This window comes from Dendrobates tinctorius, unplaced genomic scaffold (assembly GCF_039654945.1).
Source record: "Dendrobates tinctorius isolate UK_male_01 unplaced genomic scaffold, ASM3965494v1 ptg000003l, whole genome shotgun sequence".
Taxonomy (NCBI): Eukaryota; Metazoa; Chordata; class Amphibia; order Anura; family Dendrobatidae; genus Dendrobates; species Dendrobates tinctorius.
Window position 1 is genome coordinate 3,205,001 of NW_027361671.1, and position 18,180 is coordinate 3,223,180.

Here is an 18,180-nt window from a genome sequence, read left to right on the forward strand (position 1 = left end):
AACGCTGTGTGTGCACACAGCCTTACAGGGACAGGAAATGCACAAGAGGTTAAAGGTCCCCTTCCACCTCCACACTCCAGTGATTTTTCCAAGTACCACACTAGTATGGATGCAAATAATATTTATTGAGATTTTAGTACAAGCATAGTAACACAAATACAAATCATCGGGAGGGAACTACCAGTGCTGTCAGGATGGACTCCTGGAAATAACATTACCGGTAGGTCTAATCTCTGTTTTCCAGGACGTCCTATCCTGACAGCACCATGGGGAATACCAAAGTAGGAATTCGTTTAGGGTGGGACTACAGCTTGTAACACCTTACAACCAAAGGTCGTCTGACTGGCTGTTAACGTGTCCAATTTGTAATGTCTACAGAAAATGTTTAGCGTAGACAAGGTGGCGGCCCTGCATATCTGCTCTACTGAGGCCCCCGCCCTCTCTGCCCATGATGTTGCCATTGCCCTGGTGGAATGGGCTCTAAGCCCCTCTGGTATAGGTAACCCCTTTGCTTCGTACACAGAGACGATGACTGATGTTATCCATCTTGCTAGGGTGTGTGTAGATGCGCCTCTACCCCTATTTTTACCCCCGTACTGGACAAACAATTTTGTGTCCTGTCACCACTCTTGCGTGACCTTTAGGTAGTGTGTGACTGCTCGTCTGACGTCCAATGAGTGAAAGTTTTTCTTTATCATTTTTCGGAGATGGGCAGAATGAGGCTAGGACTATCTCCTGGTTTAAGTTCTGGGGAGATACTACCTTAGGGAGGAAACCTGGGTTTAGTCTCAGTATTATGCGGTCCTCAAAGATCTGTATGTAGGGATTCTGGACTGACAGGGCCCTGATTTCTCCCAGCCGCTTGGCTGAGGTGATGGCTACCAGAAAGACGTTTTTTTATGTGAGCCTTGTGATGTCTATTTCGGATATTGGCTCGTAAGGAGGACTGCATAGGGCGTTAAGTACCAGATTTAGGTCCCACGGGGGAACGGTTTTCCTTAATGTGGGTCTTAATCTCTGGATGGCTTTTGTGAACCGCGCTATCCATGGATGAGAGGCTAAGGAGACATTAAAGAAAGTACTTAGAAGAGCTGCCATCTGGAATTTTAACGTGCTTGGAGTTAGGCCCTTACTAAATCCTGCCTGCAGGAAGTCAAGGATCTGAGGGATATTCGGGCGAGACGGGTCTATGGGGGTACTACCACTTTCTGAGCAGAACTTCCTCCAAATTTTCCGATATATAGCCCTCGTAACGGGTTTACGGCTAGCTTGCAACGTTGCGATCACCTGGTCGTAGAGGCCTCTGGATTTTAAGATGTCCCTCTCAGGATCCATGCTGCCAACTGAAGGTTCTCCGGATATGGGTGCAGAACTGGGCCCTGGGACAGGAGATCCTCTGCCATCGGCAAGTGGAGTGGTCCCTCCAGAGCCATTTTCTTCAGGAGAGGAAACCAACTTCGCTTGGGCCAGAATGGTATGATTAGCATCACCCATGCCCGGTCTTCCTGGATCTTCCTGAGGATTCTCGGAATCATAGCAATAGGGGGAAAACCGTACAGCAGTTCCGTTCTCCAACTCTGGCTTAGTGCGTCGACTCCTTCTGGATGGTCTGCTGGGTTGAGGGAGTAGAATCTCCTTAGTTTGGCGTTCTTCCTTGTCGCGAAAATCTCCAGCTGGGGGGTTCCCCACTGGTGACATAGATCTCTGAAGATTTCTTCCATTAGTTCCCACTCGTTGGCTCGGACTTCCTGTCTGTTCAGATAGTTTTGGGAGCCTTCTAGGTGTACTGCTGACAAGGAGCGAACATTGTTTTCTGCCCAGGTGAGGATGCGGGCTGCTAGGTCCTGCAGTTTCCTGTGTCTTGGGCCCCCCTGATGCCGTAGCTGATGAACCTTGTCCCAGATGGGTTTCTTTTTCTCCTCCGGTAGAAACGAGATTCTTCTCCATGGAATCCAACATGACTCCCAGGAATTTCTTCTGGGTACTAGGCTGCAGGTCCGACTTCTGCTTGTTCAGGATCCAACCTAGGCTTTCGAGCGTGGTTATTACCGAGACTAGTTGCTGCTTTAACGCCTCCGTTGACTGGGATATTACCAGGAAGTCGTCTAGGTATGGCACGATGATTATGTCGTTCTGCCTCAAGTGTGCCACCATCTCTGTGACCAGCTTCGTAAATACTAGAGGTGCTGATGCCAAGCCGAAGGGAAGAGCCTGAAACTGAAAGTGGTAGTACCTGCTTCCTTTTTTAGTGCAAAGTGCAGGAACTTCTGAGAGTGAGGGTGGATGGGAACGTGGTAATACGCGCTTTTTAGATCTATTTTACACATAGCGGCGTTCCGGTCTATCAGAGGGGTGGTGGTCTTTAGAGATTCCATTCGGAATCTCTTGAATCGGATCCACTGATTTAGTGGCTTTAGGTTTATGATGGTGTGACTCTCCCCCCGATGGTTTTTTTACGGTGAAGAGAGTTGAATAGTGGCCCTGTCCTCTTTCCTTTTCTGGGACCGGAACTACTACCCCTGATTTTAGCAGGTCTTTTATGTCTGCCCAAATGGGATCTATAAGGGTCCTGGACCGAGGAATTGTTACAACGAACCGTGCAGGGGGGGGTTCTGTGAATTCGAGGGTATAGCCCTGGGAGATCGTATTGAAGATCCACGGGTTTTGGGAGATGAGTTCCCATGCCCCCGCGAAGTGTCTGAGGCGACCCCCTACAGGTATGGTGTCATTGTCTCCTGCTCCTGGAGCTTTGTCTGGAGCGAGACACGGGAGCCCTACTTTTCCCCCCTTTTGTGTAGTCCCAGTGAGGAGATTTTCTCTTTCCTCTATATTCCTGCCTCTGGTTGGATCGGGGTCTCTGAAAGGGAAATGATTTTTTGGGTTTTTCCTCTGGAAGACCTTTTTAGTCATCCGAGGCATTCTCCAGGATTTTATCTAAGGCTAGCCCAAATAACTTCCCACCTGAGAAGGGTATGGCACACAACTTATTTTTAGACTGATAGTCCCCTGACCAGGTCTTCAACCAAATGGCTCGACGAGCCGCATTGGACAAAGAATTATTCCTGGCCGCGAACAGTACGGATTCGACAGAGGCACCCGCCAAGAATCCGGTTGTGATTTTTAACAAGGGAAGGCCTTCTAAGATATCGCCTCTAGGGGTCTTATCTTTTAGTTGTTGTTCTAGGTGGTCGATCCATAGGTGCATGGATCTGGCGACCGATGTGGCAGCTATATTTGTCTTCATAACCGCCGCAGAGGCCTCCCAAGCACTTTTCAGGAGCACATCGGCCTTCTTGTCCATGGGTTCTTTGAGGCTGGAGGAATCTTCGAAGGGAATTGAAGTCTTCTTTGACACCCTGGCCACTGGGGTGTCGATTTTAGGCACCTCATCCCAAGTGTTGATGTCCTCCTGGCTAAACGGTAGGCTAAGTTTAAATCTCGAGGTATGACTAGTTGTTTTTCGGTGTCCTCCCATTCCTCCAGAACCATCGAACGGATATGGTCGTTAACTGGAAAGACCCGACGGATCCTTGCTCTCAGGCCTCCGAACATTTCGTCCTGGATCCTACCGCGTCTCTGGCTGATGCAGCGGGAGCAGAGAGCCCTGCTGAGGGGAAGCGGCTCCGAGTCCCAGAGCAGCGATCCACGGGACACCTGGCGGAGAACTCCCCCTTAGAGGGGTGCCGCCCCGGGCCATCCGGCTGGAGGATCTGGCGTTTGGACCCCGCTCCTCCCGGTAAGCTTTTCTGGATGCCGGGCTTCTGAGGCGCTCTCGTGCCTGTCCTTACAGGGACAGGAAAACCACTGGAGTGTGGAGGTGGGAGGGGACCTTTAACCTCTCGTGCATTTCCTGTCCCTGTAAGGATGAAAGGACAACCCCCATGGTTCTGTCAGGATAGGACGTCCTGGAAACAGAGTCTTTCCAAGCGGTTGGCATGTGGTTATGGAGGTGAGCTCCACCTAAGTCCACTCATGGAATCAGAATTGTAAGAATCCAAGTCACAGCTAACGTGATCAATCACTACTTTAAGGCTGAGTTCACACGTGGCGTTTTTTTTTGCGTTTCCGCGGCAGTTTTAACCGCGCGATTTTGCCGCGAAAACGCGAAAAATAAGCATCCCATGCATTCCTATGGGATTCCGCAATGCTGTGCTAATGCTGCGGTTTTTACCGCGGCGGAATCGCTTCGCGGTAAAAAACGCAGCATGCTCATTATTTTGCGGAATCGCGGCAATCCCGCACCCATAGGAATGCATTGTTCCGCTTCCTTCCCGCATGTGGCTGTGCACACCATGCGGAAAGTAAGCAGAACATTTGCGGATGGTACCCACGGTCCGGAGGAGAGGAGACTGTCCTCCGGGCTTTGGGTACCATATCCCTGCAAAAAATAGAATAAAAAATATTGTTATTCTCACCCTCCGGCGTCCCGCGCAGCATTCCCGCTTCTCTCCACGCTCCCGGTCCCAGTAAGCCTTTGCGAAAATGCCCGCGATGGCGTCCGATCTCGCGGGATCGCGAAGTCTCGCGGTCATCGCGAATTACCGCGAGACGTCGCGATCCCGCGAGAACTGACGTCATCGCGGGCATTTTCGCAAAGGATTACTGGGAACGCCAGCGCGGGACGTCGGAAGGTGAGAATAACAGTATTTTTTATTTTTTTTTTTTACATTCTATCTTTTACTACTGAGGCCGCATAGGCGGCCTCAGTAGTAAAAAAGTTGGTCACACTTGTCAAACACTATGTTTGACGAGTGTGACCAACCTGTCAATCAGTTCTGTAGCATCTGTAGCATCGCTTGGAGAACGCTAGCATTTTGCAAGCTAAATACGCTTGCAAAATGCTAGTTTTTCCGCGGGAAAATCGCGGGAATTTAAAATGCGATTTTCCCGCGGACTGGAATTCCGGAATTCTCGCGGTAATTTCCGCGAGAGTTCCGGTACGTGTGCACTTAGCCTAAAAGGTATATGCAGCTTGAGGAAGGCCTGCCGGACAAAATGTTGCCCTTTTGGTTTACACGCTCCACAATAAAGCAGTAATTGACCATACTGGTGCAGATATTGGTGGAACTGATATTGGGGCTCTCAACTCTTTCCTGGCAGATGAGGAATGGGTGGTTTAAATTTTAATTTGCCCTTGACTTTTTTGCTCTTTAGGAAATAAGCCGGTGCCAGAGCTGTTTGGCAGTGGCTTTTTCTGTTCTCCCCTTGAAAAATATTGGAATCAACCAAAATTCACTTTTCATATTTCCAGCACTGTTTAGAAATGGCGAAGCAGGACTCCGAGATGATAAAGTCATACAACATGAAGCCTGTGTGCAATACACAGGAACGCAATGAACGTATGACAGCCAAATATTGATCTCTTACTTCTGTTGCCCTGGAAGATTAGCAAAATACCTGACAGTCACATTCTATGTGCAACACACATTTCCAAAAATATTTACTAAAGACAAAGTTGTAAGACAGACGTATAAGTTGGGGGTCCGCAGTGCGATTAGGAGAAAAATAAAATATTTCAATGTTTTTTTTTCTTTCACTAAGTAACCATGAAAAACACACACACAAAAAAAAAAACCCACATCATGTGTTTGTAACTTTGTACCCCGTAGGAAAACACTGAAGTCATGCTGCAGGTGGCTCCATCTCCCCGCTGAGCTTATAGAGTTCACCTATATAATGATTATGTCGCGGACAAGGGGTGAATATATTGTCATATACTTGTTGAGCTGCTTGTACACCCGTCTTGTGTGCTGCTTACTATACATATAACACAGTAGGAATCGCAACTTCCGGAAAACTCCATGTGACTACAAGAGAAGCTGGAGAACCTAAGGCTTGCCAGACACATTACATGGTTGTTGGTCCAACAAGGCTTAGGCCGATAACCATGCCAGCCGACACTCACCTACCTAGGAACGCTCACTTGGCCGACCACTCGTGTTCTCCATGAGAAAGCAGAAGGCTGACACATTAGCGTGTGGCTTATCTTCGGGAGAACTACGTGGTCAAAAGTCTGAGATCAGCCATACACGATCAAGAACTCTCCTGACCATCAGTCGGCCAGTGCCCCATACAGATTAGACCACTACCAAGCTCATCAATATCGGTGGTTTTAGGAGACTTTAGTCTAATGTGAATGAGGGCCTTAAGTGTCATATTGCATCTAAGAGCCCTGTGCAGAGCATAGCGTGGGGATGATACTTGTCTAGTCCAGCTACAAAGTACACTTTATTTATCTAGACACACACTGTAAGGCCTCCTTCACATGTTCATGCTTGCAGTACATGCGATATTCGCTTTTTTCATGGATACCACCAGGGCTGTGGAGTCGGAGTCGGAGTCGTGGAGTCGGTGCTCATTTTGGTGGAGTCGGAGTCGGTATAAAATGGACCGACTCCTAAAATATATAATAAATTGGGTACAGTAGTTCAATGCAGGATGTGCTGAATATTTTTTCATAGGAGTTTGGGAAAGTTATGAAATGTCCTATAAATGGCTGTTATATTCCTGATCTAAGGCTACATTCACACACAGCGTTTTTCCTGTGTTTTTTGAGGATACGTTTTTCAGCTGCAAAAGCTGATCATCTTTTTAAAAAAAACTGCATCACCTGAAAGGTTTTTGAGCTCATAGATAATGTTTTCAATAGCAAAAGCAGATTAGAAATCTGCTCTATCTATATATCCATTTATCCATATCTGTCTATCCATATCGTATCTGTACCAAAAAGAATGAAAACCGGGTAGTACACCAATATATATTCTGTTCTATCTAAATATCTTGATTATTGGATCATAAAAATGATTAAATGTCTGAGGTTCACATTGTACTACAATAAATTTTTCACTTAAATATAAGCAATATGTGTGGGAGTCGGAGTCGTGGAGTCGGAGTTGGAGTCGGTGTAAGGGAAATTGAGGAGTCGGAGTCGGAGTCGCAGGTTTGGCTTACCGACTCCACAGCCCTGGATACCACACATACCCATTATAACCGATGGTTCTATGCACATGTCCATGTTCTTACACGGATTGTGTGTCTGCAAAACACACGCTGTCTGACAACGGTGGTTTCCGGGTCAGTGTAGGAGAGGCTAAGCAGGCGCCTGCTTTTCAAATTCCTGCTTTAGGTCAGCTTTGACCTATACACCGCTTCTCATAATTGCAGGACTAAACTCTAATTACGGTCGCTACTACCCCACCTTCACCTACAGGCACATATAGCCCTGTATCTATACTTACTCATTTCTACACCAGTCAGGCTGATGAAGGTCCAACTGGGACCGAAACGTCCTGTTTTTGTGACTGCCAAAATAAAAAAAATCTGGATTTCCTTATAAGTTGAGTGCCAACTTTCTTACTTCTGTCTCTTGGTTGAGGCCTTGTCCACTAAAAATCATCTTTTATACCTTCGATCTTCCAGGTTATGGGGCATAGGTTGCCCGGAAGATAAGACTGCCGCTGGTCTTCATTATACAAGATTTCTCCTCCCCTCGCTTTAGCTTCCCTTTTAGATCATGTGTACAGCCTAGAATCCCGAGCCTGCACATTCCGCCTGCCGTCACTCCTCTCCTCTGTGGGGCATTCACCTACTGTGCACCGGACATCACTGGGACCGGAAGTTACAGCACTCTTCGAGTCTGCAAAAAACAAAATTGAAGACCGTGCCCACAGGACAGCAGAGGAGCGACCACAGGCAGAATACACAGGCACGGGATTTCTGGCTGCGCACATGACATCAAAGGGAACCTGAAGAGCAAAAGTTGAGCTAACAAGCTTCACAGGAGCCTGGTCCAGTGTCTACACACAAACTCTGTGGCAGTCCGACCAGGGTAGTACAAACTTAAATTCTGACCTTCTGGGGTTAGGGTTAACCCTAACCCTTTTTAGGATTGGGAGTCACGCAAAACCAGAATGTGCTTCGCTGTGTGGCGTGATAGGGGCCTAGTAATCACAAGAGGTCCCAGAAGGTCAGCCGGTTGCCATGGAGCCCTGACGTGGACGCCAGACTAAACATACGTACATCCATTCATACATATACATAAATTCTGGGCTACTACTATAGGCAATAGCACAAAAAGTACAATTTATAAAAGCCTACATACACAAGGTTCATGTGGTCACCAGGACCTGAAATTGAACACAATAGGATATAGGATCACTTACTGAGCCATGGGGGGGCCCAGGCGGCCACTTTGCAGGACGTCATCTCAATTCATTTATTCTTTGAACTGGCGAAGGACCGACCCGAAACGATCATAATGTTATGGCATATCGAGCAATGAAGTAAAAAAACGCTTGAAAATGCACATGATAAAAACAGAAAGATAAATATTTCCTATTTCACATAGAAATCATTAAAGCTATGGAAGAATTAAAAGCATCCAAATAGCAAAATCAAATGTGTATAGGCAAAACAAGACAGCAACTAAGCAAGCACATTTATTGAAATTATTAAATACTGATTTTTTTTTTTTTTTTTTTTCAGAAAACTGACAGAAAGGGAACATCACAATGTTGTATATTTTCTGGAGTTTTTTTATTATTATATTTTTTATTTTTGTGGAAACTCACTTGTAAAGTGTCTTGCAGACGGTAGTGGTAACAGATGGCCACTAACTTATTTATATCCTGCTTTTTAGAGGTCAGTTACCCAACCTTTCAATTATACCACTAGAAACGATGAGAGCGGATATACATTTAATTTAACTAATGCATAGCAAATGTGCGATTCTTAAAGGAGACTCTTCACTTAAAGAAGCACTCCAAAGACCTCTTGATGGCAAGCTCTGCATTTCACGACTGCGACAAACAAGCTGATGAAAACTGAAAATGACCAGAATATAAAATACTGACTGATCCACTAGTGACAAAGTCCACAATGCATAGTAAAAGGAATTGAAAATGTTTGACATACAATTAATAAGCCGTGGGTTCACATTGATACACAATATTACTAGAATCTACCCATCAATATGAATTCTAGTGGAAGCTTTTATTACAACCACATTTAGGCTCCATTTCCAAGTCCAATTAAGCAGAATTATAGAATTATGAATTCAGGTCTGCAGCATAATATACACAGAAAGTCACACTCCGCACAAAAGGGGCAATGCAAACTAGAGAGTTCCTCACTTTGTTTGGTGTATATATTATACACACAAAATTGAGTAATTTTGTACCAGAAGCATGCGATATGCACGCTCCACATCCCAACTAGATGGGCACAGCCTTGCACAATGTAAGTGTATTGAGTGAAGCAGGAAACAGTCTAGTCGGAATGTGCAATGCAAATCACATACTTGTGGTCACATGACAGCCGCCACCAGAGAATCCTCACAGCGCACAGTGCATGCAATGCGAGTAGTCACACGTCTGCAGTCGCATAGCGTGACTGCAGACTTGTAGCTTAAGACTAGGCAAACCTTTTTTAAAAAAAAAAAACAAAAAAAAAAAAAAGAAAACATGTATCATAATCCCCTCCACTTCTCTGAAGAGTGATGAGATGAATAGCAAATGTAAAGCAACCATTTATCACACCATCAGGAGCTTCAAAGAGATTTAACTGCAGTGAAGAAGGCTACCAACCTGCAGATATGGGGTTAATCTGCAGGATAATCGCATTCTGAACCTGCCCAGCGTCAGGACTTAGGCAGCTGCTGCCGGGAGGAAATTAACTTTATTCCTCCCGGTAGCCTTCAGGTTTCAGTGACGGCGGTGGCACTGGCATGGGTTCCCTTACCATGCTGGTAACTGTGCCTCCGGCACGGACTGACAGCCCTAATGCTGAGCTGCTGTCAGTCCGTGTGGGGGGCACAGTTACAGCCGCTGCACTCCACATACAGAATGGTGAGTGGACACGCGCCGGCGTCCCTCCCGTGACTGAAACCTGAACGCTCCAAGGATGAGTAAAGTTTATATCCTCCTGGCAGTGTGGGTCATGTGCCGGTGACGGGCAGGTTCACAACACTATTAACCTGCAAATTAACCCCATATTTGCAGTTTAATAGCATTTTGTTGATGTGACCGGTTCCCTGTAAACACTAGTGCAGAGCATGCTCAGGAATGGCAACATATGTCACTACCTTTCAACGCACAGTGCGACAATGGCTTTAGTCTACGTGTCCATAATCAGGAATAGCTGCGTTTTGGACACAGTGCACTTACGCTGCATTCACAGCCCTGTGCTCAACATTACAAGCACAGATTTATAGAAATCTCATGCCCACTGCGCTTCTATTTGACGCTGCGTAAACTGACCCCCGGTGCGGGTTTACGAGCTGCAGCATGTTATTTCTGTTGCAGAAACGCTAGTCTACGCAACAGAAATGTCCACAATAGATATGTATTGAATGCGGTAAATCCACATTGTTCAGTTAACACAAGCGGATTTACCTGTGTGATTAGAACGCTGTTTACCTGTGTGATTAGAACGCTGCTTTTTGGAGCGCTGCTATTTCCTGATCGTGCGCACATCGCCTTAGAACGGCAGAACAACAACAACAAAATAACGCTCTTCTTCAAGAAAAACCATCAAGGACAGATGGAGATTTTGCAGAACAGGTTTTTGACTGAGGAAAAGTTAGTTATTTTCTCTGATGAAGCGCTCTTCAGACTGTTGGAAGAATAATTGTCCAGGAAAAAAAAAAAAAAAAGGGCGCCATCATGAGCCCTGGGTTATGCCAATATTAAAGCATCCTGAGACCATTGATGCGCGGGGGCGTCTCATCCGATCACTCACAATTTTGCCTAAAAACAATGCCATAAATATATAAAAGGATCTACACAACCTTCAAGAGCAACTGCTCCCAATGATCCAGCAACAGCTTGGTGATGAACGAGGCTTTTTCTAGCATGATGGAGACCGGGTCGCAAGGAAAAAGTGATAACTAAGTAACTTTGCGAACCAAAACACTGAAATTTGGATCCATGGACAGGAAACTCCCCAGATCTCAATCCCAATGAGAACATGTGGTGAGTCCCCAAAGAGCGGGTGAACAAAGAAAACACAGAAATTGTGGACAAGAATGAGTCATCAGTCAGGATCTGGCCCAGGAGCCGATATTCAGCCGTCAGGGCGAAGGGCGGAATTCTTGAAAAATAAGGGACATCGCTGTAAATATTGAGCCTTTACATAAACTTGATGCACTTGTCAATAAAAGTTTAGAACTTATGAAACGCTGAATTGTCCATCAGTGACCAAAGAAACATCCGGCAAAAGATCTAAAGTCACCGAAGCAGCAAACAACGAGAAAATCAAAATTTGTGTCGGCATAAAAACGTTTGGACGATGACTATTTGCGCCTTGTGACTAAAATACAGAACAAACAGTGCAAAATATAGCTCAACCCAACTAAATACGCTCCTCCAAAGAAGGCACAGGAACCAGGAAGGGATCACCATAGATAGGATTTCTTGTGCAGTCACTATAGGAGAATTCTCCATTGACTGCACAGGCCAATACATTTCTGAGTCATTGCTAGCTGGTACCTGTAGTTCCCGAATATTTGCTTCACTGAGGCAGAACATGTAGTTGAGTTACATATTGCGCTGTTTACTCTGGACTGTACCTTAGTCACTAGGCGCACGAAAATCTTTTCTTTTTTTACAAAAATTATATTAATAAATTTCAGTTCCGGTTGAAGCAGAAAATCCTGCAGAATAACATGAGGTCATTTCTAGGTTTCGTCTTCCTTTACCAACACAGACACAGAAGGATGTTTATGGGCGAGTGTGACACCATTGTGAAATGGAGCTCTGACTATGATGGAAAATATTCAGAAAACTAAAAATATTCACAAAACTGTCCTAACAACAAATAAACAGCAAATTCTACCAACTGCAGTCATCATACACCGGCCCCCCGATGTACTCAGCAGTCCTCATAACTGTGATATGCTCACGCTGCAATCTTGGACGCTCTACACAACAACGACCACATGGCACAAAACTACGATGACCTGGTGCACGACAACGACCACATGGCACAAAACGACGATGACATGGTGCACGACAACGACCTGTATGGCACAAAACGACGATGACATGGTGCACGACAACGACCACATGGCACAAAACGACGAGGACATGGTGCACAACGACGACCACAAGGCACAGAACGACGATGACATGGTGCACAACGACAACCACAAGGCACAGAACGACGATGACATGGTGCACAACGACAACCACAAGGCACAGAACGACGATGACATGGTGCACAAGGACAACCACAAGGCACAGAACGACGATGACATGGTGCACAACGACAACCACAAGGCACAGAACGACGATGACATGGTGCACAACGACGACCACAAGGCACAGAACGACGATGACATGGTGCACAACGACAACCACAAGGCACAGAACGACGATGACATGGTGCACAACGACAACCATAAGGCACAGAACGACGATGACATGGTGCACAACAACAACCACAAGGCACAGAAAGACGATGACATGGTGCACAACGACGACCACAAAGCACAGAACGACAATGACATGGTGCACAATGACAACTACAAGGCACAGAACGACGATGATATGGTGCACAACGAGGACCACAAGGCACAGAACAACAACCACATAGCACAGAACGATGACTATATGGTACAGAACAATGAACACATGGCACAGAATGACAATGTGGTGCACAACAACGACCACATGGCAAAGAAAGACGATGATATAGCCCACAACAAAGACCACATGGCACAGAACGTCGGTGATTGGCGCACAACGACATGGCGTCTCTGGTGCCGTAAGATCGCATAAACTTGAAATGAGAAGTAAAATCGCAATACTGAATGAAACAAGCAGTGAGAAATGCCAGCCACTTACGTAATCGTGAAAGGCCTTTGCTTCACTTGAATGTTCACAGGTTTCTCGTCTTTCTGGAGCAGCACAGTACAGATCCCAAAATACACTGAAAAACACAGAAAAAAAGAGCTAAAAATATCTTCCAAACGTGTTAATAGATGTAACAGCCAGTCCGTTCGAGTGATCCAACTTTTATCGTCAAGTTATTTTTAAGTAAATACCCGGGGAAAATTAATATCTTAAGGTATTTTTTGAAGTGGTAGGCGTCCAGTCACTGATGTAGCGCTCTGTGACTGGTAGAGTCTCTGGCTGCCTAAAGCCACCACTAGGTGGAGTATAGACAATTAGCGCCACACAGAACTGTAGCATTTAGCTCTGTACATCTGGAGTTCTGTATCAGAAGAGAGCTACATCGGGGTACTGGTTCTGTGTGAAGAGACTAGCAGAGTACCACATAGGAGCAGACCGTCGAGGGGCACAATGAGACACAAGGTCCGTAGATGGTTTCTGGCAAAGCATTTACTTCTGATCATGTTACAAGGCTCATTAAATGTCAGACACTCACTTATGAGTTAGTTACCTCTCCTAGATGCAACTTGCCAGAAAGCAGGAAAAAAAGGGCTACTTTGCATACATTTCTCCCATGGAGCATTGCCTGTAAGACTCCATACTGAAGTGTCTTTACACAGAATCAGGACTTTCTACTTGTTGCTTTAAAGGGGTTTCACTCAGTTTTCCAGACCCTGCTCTACACTGATGAGTGGCCCCTACCGGCGTGTCTGGCTTCACATTCATCCATGGTCATATTACAAGGCTCGATAAAAGACTAATCAGGGGTCTGTGTCAGTCGTAGCACATTTTCTTTAAGCATCTACCCTCAAAATATAAAATATAATGACCTCCTACTTGTGGCTATTAAAAATGTCTAAGGCCCCGGTCACACGATCAGTATTTGGTCAGTATTTTTCCTCAGTATTTGTAAGCCAAATCCAGGAGTGGGTGATAAATCCAGAAGTGGTGACGTGTCTCTATTATACTTTTCCTCTGATTGTTCCATTCCTGATTTTGGCTTACAAATACTGAGGTAAAATACTGACCAAGTACTGACCGTGTGAACGTGGCCTAATAGTAACTCTACAATCCAGACTCATGAATACGCGGCAAAGATTGGAAGGATTATCCAAAAAGTTAACAATTTTGATCCGCAGCTGGGAAGCTGGGGCACAAGCCTTAGAAGAGCCCAAGACTGTTTAACATTATGTTAAATGGAATCTGTCAGCAGGTGTTGCTACATAATCTGAGAGCAGAATGATGTAGGGGATGAGATACTGATTCCAGGGATGTGTCACTTGTTGGAATGTGTGGTGATGTTTCAATACAAATCAGTGTTTTATCAGCAGGAGATTATCATTACAGGACATGCTGCCTGGCGCCTCCTAGTCAACCGCTCTGTGTAACCCAGCCCACCACTAACTGGCAGCTTTCTGTCAATTTATAGAGTCCAATTCATCAAGAGCAGAACTGTTCATGTCGGTCTTGATGAAGGGGCGTGATGGAGTCAGACACTCACGATTCATGAAGAAGTGAACGCCTCTTCATGAATCTGCAGTGTCTGAAGAATAGTGTGCGCCTCCATGCACTGCGCCACAAACCTCACTCCAGTCATGTACTGAAGTGAGATTTCTGGGGTAAGGAACATCACAGCTCATCATGAATTAGACAAGCTGTGGTGTCACACCTCCGCCATGCCCTGTCCCACTCCAGCTCGGCCCAATTTGGCAGAGTTGGGAGAAACTGGTGTGAAGATGTCAAAAGTTGCAAAATTTAGGTACAACTCTGCAACCTTAGGTTGTGCTTAAATTTTTTGCAACTTTTTAAAGCTTTAACAGCAGAATTTTTACATAAAAAGGTTTGATGAGTCAGGTGCATAGTGTACACACAAAGCTGTCAATCAGTGGTGTGGACGGGGTTATACAGGGCTCAGCAGTCTAAGCACTGCTACATCTGCTATCAATATTACAGAATGCAGACTAACAAGTGACACATCGATGGAATCAGGGTCTCTGTCCCTACATCACACTGATCTCAGAGAATATAGCAAAAACCTGGTGAGACTCCCTTTAACAGAGAACTGTGATTTTAATCCTTTTACATGGGAAACACACCTTAAAAAGCAGATACACAGTTCAAGACAGTATAATAAAGAACAATGTTAAGAACGCATGTTAAAGGGATTGTATACGATTAATTTATGAACCCATAAACTTGCAGATATAGAAAACAAGAAGCGATACTGGACCTCCTCAGGTACAGGACTGCCTCTCCATTGCTGCTCCAGTCTATGCCGAGGTCATGTCATGACTATACTAAGTATGACTGCTGCAGCCAATCACTGGGCGCATCCGTGATGCAGATGTAGAAGGCGAATAGCTGCAGCGGTCACTTGCACTACAGTCATGTCATCACCATTGCGGCTGCTCAATAAAGACCGTGGCAGCGGCGGAGAGCTAGTAGTGCTGGACGGACTATGAGATGATAGATGGGTATTAGAATGCTTATATTCCGCATCTGAAAGATTATGGGGAAATAAAAATTAATCCTGGATAACCACTTTTTTTTTTTTTTTTTTTTTACTATAGCTGGAAAAAACAAACAAACAAACAAAAAAAAAAAAAAAAAAAAGAAGATAGTCCTGTAATAAAACTAGGCTACACGCAATATAAAATGCAGGATGACTTCACAATTTCTTAAAGGGCTTCATCGGCCATCTTGATTTTCCACTCGGTTGAATGAAGTCCAGATTGTTCCCCTCTAGGATAGGACAGAAGCTGTAAAACGGCTACTAAAGCTGAGAAACTGAAATATTAATGATGATCCCGGCATCTAGACTGTTTGTTCTTTGCTCGTTGGAGCCGGGGCGCTCAGACACACACGGCTGAAGATGATTCATAGCAATTCTTGTGAGACTCCATAAAACCATTAGACATGCACTTATTGGTGGGGCTTCGGATTTTGGATGCACTTGCAGATATGGCAATCAATGAGCACTGAGAGGAGCTACTGCGGTGACTACACATGTACTGGTGTGAATAGGCACAGTGTCCGAGATAGAGAATCTGAGGGGCCGCTTACGGACTCGCTCTATAGTGCTGAAAATGGCATCATCTAAGGTGGGTAATAATCCAGAATAGTCCAGAACAGTGAGGTTCGGTGGTCATTCTGAGGATGGTTCCCTCTTCCGCATCCCCATAAACACGCATGCTTAGTGCACACATATATGACTAGTGATATGCTATCAACGTCCTCAGTGCACAACCCTTGTTAAAGCACTGTATTTCCATAGAGAAAGCTCAAGGGTCAAATTGCCATAGTGTAATAGGGTCTTTAACCACTCATAGACCAAGAAATGTTTCCCTCATTGTTTTATCTCCTTCTTCCTAGAGCCATAACTTTTTTGCATTTTTCCGATGACGTAAGCGTAAGAGTGTGACAGCAGTGGGTGGGCACCCAGTGCGCCACTGGCAAGATTTACCCTGGAGAGGAGAAAGCGACTACCTTGTCTTCCCAAGAGCCTCTGATGGTGAGGATAACCTTGAGCCGTTAGGGTAACTAACAAATGCTACGCCAGGGCACTGCCCAGACCAGCAGTACCTGACTGAAGGGTCAGAGGCACAACATGAAGAGGAGAGGACAAAGATAAATACGTGGTCAGACTGTCCGAGGTCGAGAAGAGCAGCACAGGATCAAAACATGAGGTCAAGAGCAGAGAGGTCAGACAAAATGGGTGAGGAAGCCGAGCTGCTAACAGGAGAGTCAAAACATACATGCACCTTGGCAGATCAGTAGACAAGAACGGAAACTAGGAACCTAAGTTCAGACAAGGTGTGGATGGAGGAGCTGCCTAATATATCCCCTGCTGGCAAGGGATAGGCCAGAGAAGCAAAACTCTGCAGGACACAGCTGGTCAAGTTCCTGCAGAGTCTGGACGCCTCCCTATAGCCAGGTGAATACTCTCCAGCCACAGGGGAAAGCATCAGTGCTGGAAATGCTGCAAGAAGCAGTTCAGTGTGATGGCCTGACATTGGGAGGAGCAGAGCGGTGCAGGCAGTGGGCAGGGCGGTGCTGAGAAAATGTGCAAGTTACTGGTATGACAATGAGGGTTTGATTTTTTTGCCTGACAAGTTGTAGTTTTGATTGACATCACTCATTTTACTACAAAATGTACTGGAAAATAGAAAAAAAAAAAATTCCAAGTGCTGTAAAATTATGGGAGAAAAAATGAAAATCCGCCACGGTTTTTAAGTTTTGCTGTAACAATGTTTATTATGTGGTAAAAAGAACTGTGAATAATGATTCTCCAGGTCAGTACAACTATGGCGTTACCAAACTTGCATCGATTTTATTTTTTCATTTAAGAAAAAAAAAAAAAAAAAAAAAAAAAAAAAACACCAGTTTCTAAAAGAAAAAAAAAATAATTTTTTTTTGCCTGGGTCGCTATTTTCCGAGACCAGTAACATGTTTATTTTTCACTGATTGAGCTGTGTTGAAGGTTTATTTCTTGTGTGTTGAGCTGAGCATTTTATTGATACCAGTTGGGGTTATACATGAGCTTTTGATCAGTTTTTATTGCATTTTTTTCTAGAGAAGAGTGGTGATAAAAAAAACTCCACAGTTTACGGTTACAACAATTACCGATTGGGTTAACCGATTTTCAATTTTGATAGATTAGACTTTCATGGACACGACGATAACAAAATAAGTTTAGTTTTTTTAATTCTTCATAATGGGGTAAAATAGGTGATCCAAGCTTTTCTACTAACTTTTTTTTGTATTTTTAATATATTTTATTCTTTAGTCCCCTTTGGCTGAGCTTCACATAATTAGAAAGATGACAGTGACAGCGGTCTTCAACAGGTCCCAGTCTATGATGGGCACCCACCTGGGCCCCATGATTTGCATTTTCCATATAAATGCTGCCAACCGGAGGCTGTTTAATAGCAGCAATCGGAGCTCAGCTCCGGTCACTGCTGTTGGACACAAATGCTGGCTATTCCGCTCCACGGATGATACCATTTTTGCATCGCAACCCTCCATTAAGGATCAATGAAGGGGGTCTATAGGAAAGCAAGTCCTATCTACAATGTTCCTAAGCCCTGATTAGGTTGTACTCCTAACACATTTTGGACAATTTTCTTTTTAAACATTTTTTTTTGTATTTTGACTCGTAAATGATGGCTCTTGCTGACTCCATTCATTAGAACTCCTGAAGAATGGATGAAATGTTATAGTCAACTTACCACCACCAAGAGTGTAGGAATCCTGGGGGCTCGCCCAATGTGATATTTTTCTCCCATCTTAT

At 44.9% G+C, this 18,180-nt stretch overlaps 1 protein-coding gene across 2 annotated transcripts in view; it reads right to left on the reverse strand.

The window, feature by feature from the left end:
* The window catches only part of SSBP2 (single stranded DNA binding protein 2), a 252,053-nt gene that overhangs the window by 149,511 nt on the left and 84,362 nt on the right, over nt 1-18,180 (reverse strand). For both annotated transcript variants that reach the window (XM_073582256.1, XM_073582178.1), the window contains exons 3-4: nt 18,119-18,180; nt 12,843-12,927 (exon numbers count right to left, since the gene is read on the reverse strand). In XM_073582256.1, coding sequence (XP_073438357.1) covers nt 12,843-12,927; nt 18,119-18,180 — 147 coding nt within the window. The remainder of the gene's footprint in view (nt 1-12,842; nt 12,928-18,118) is intronic.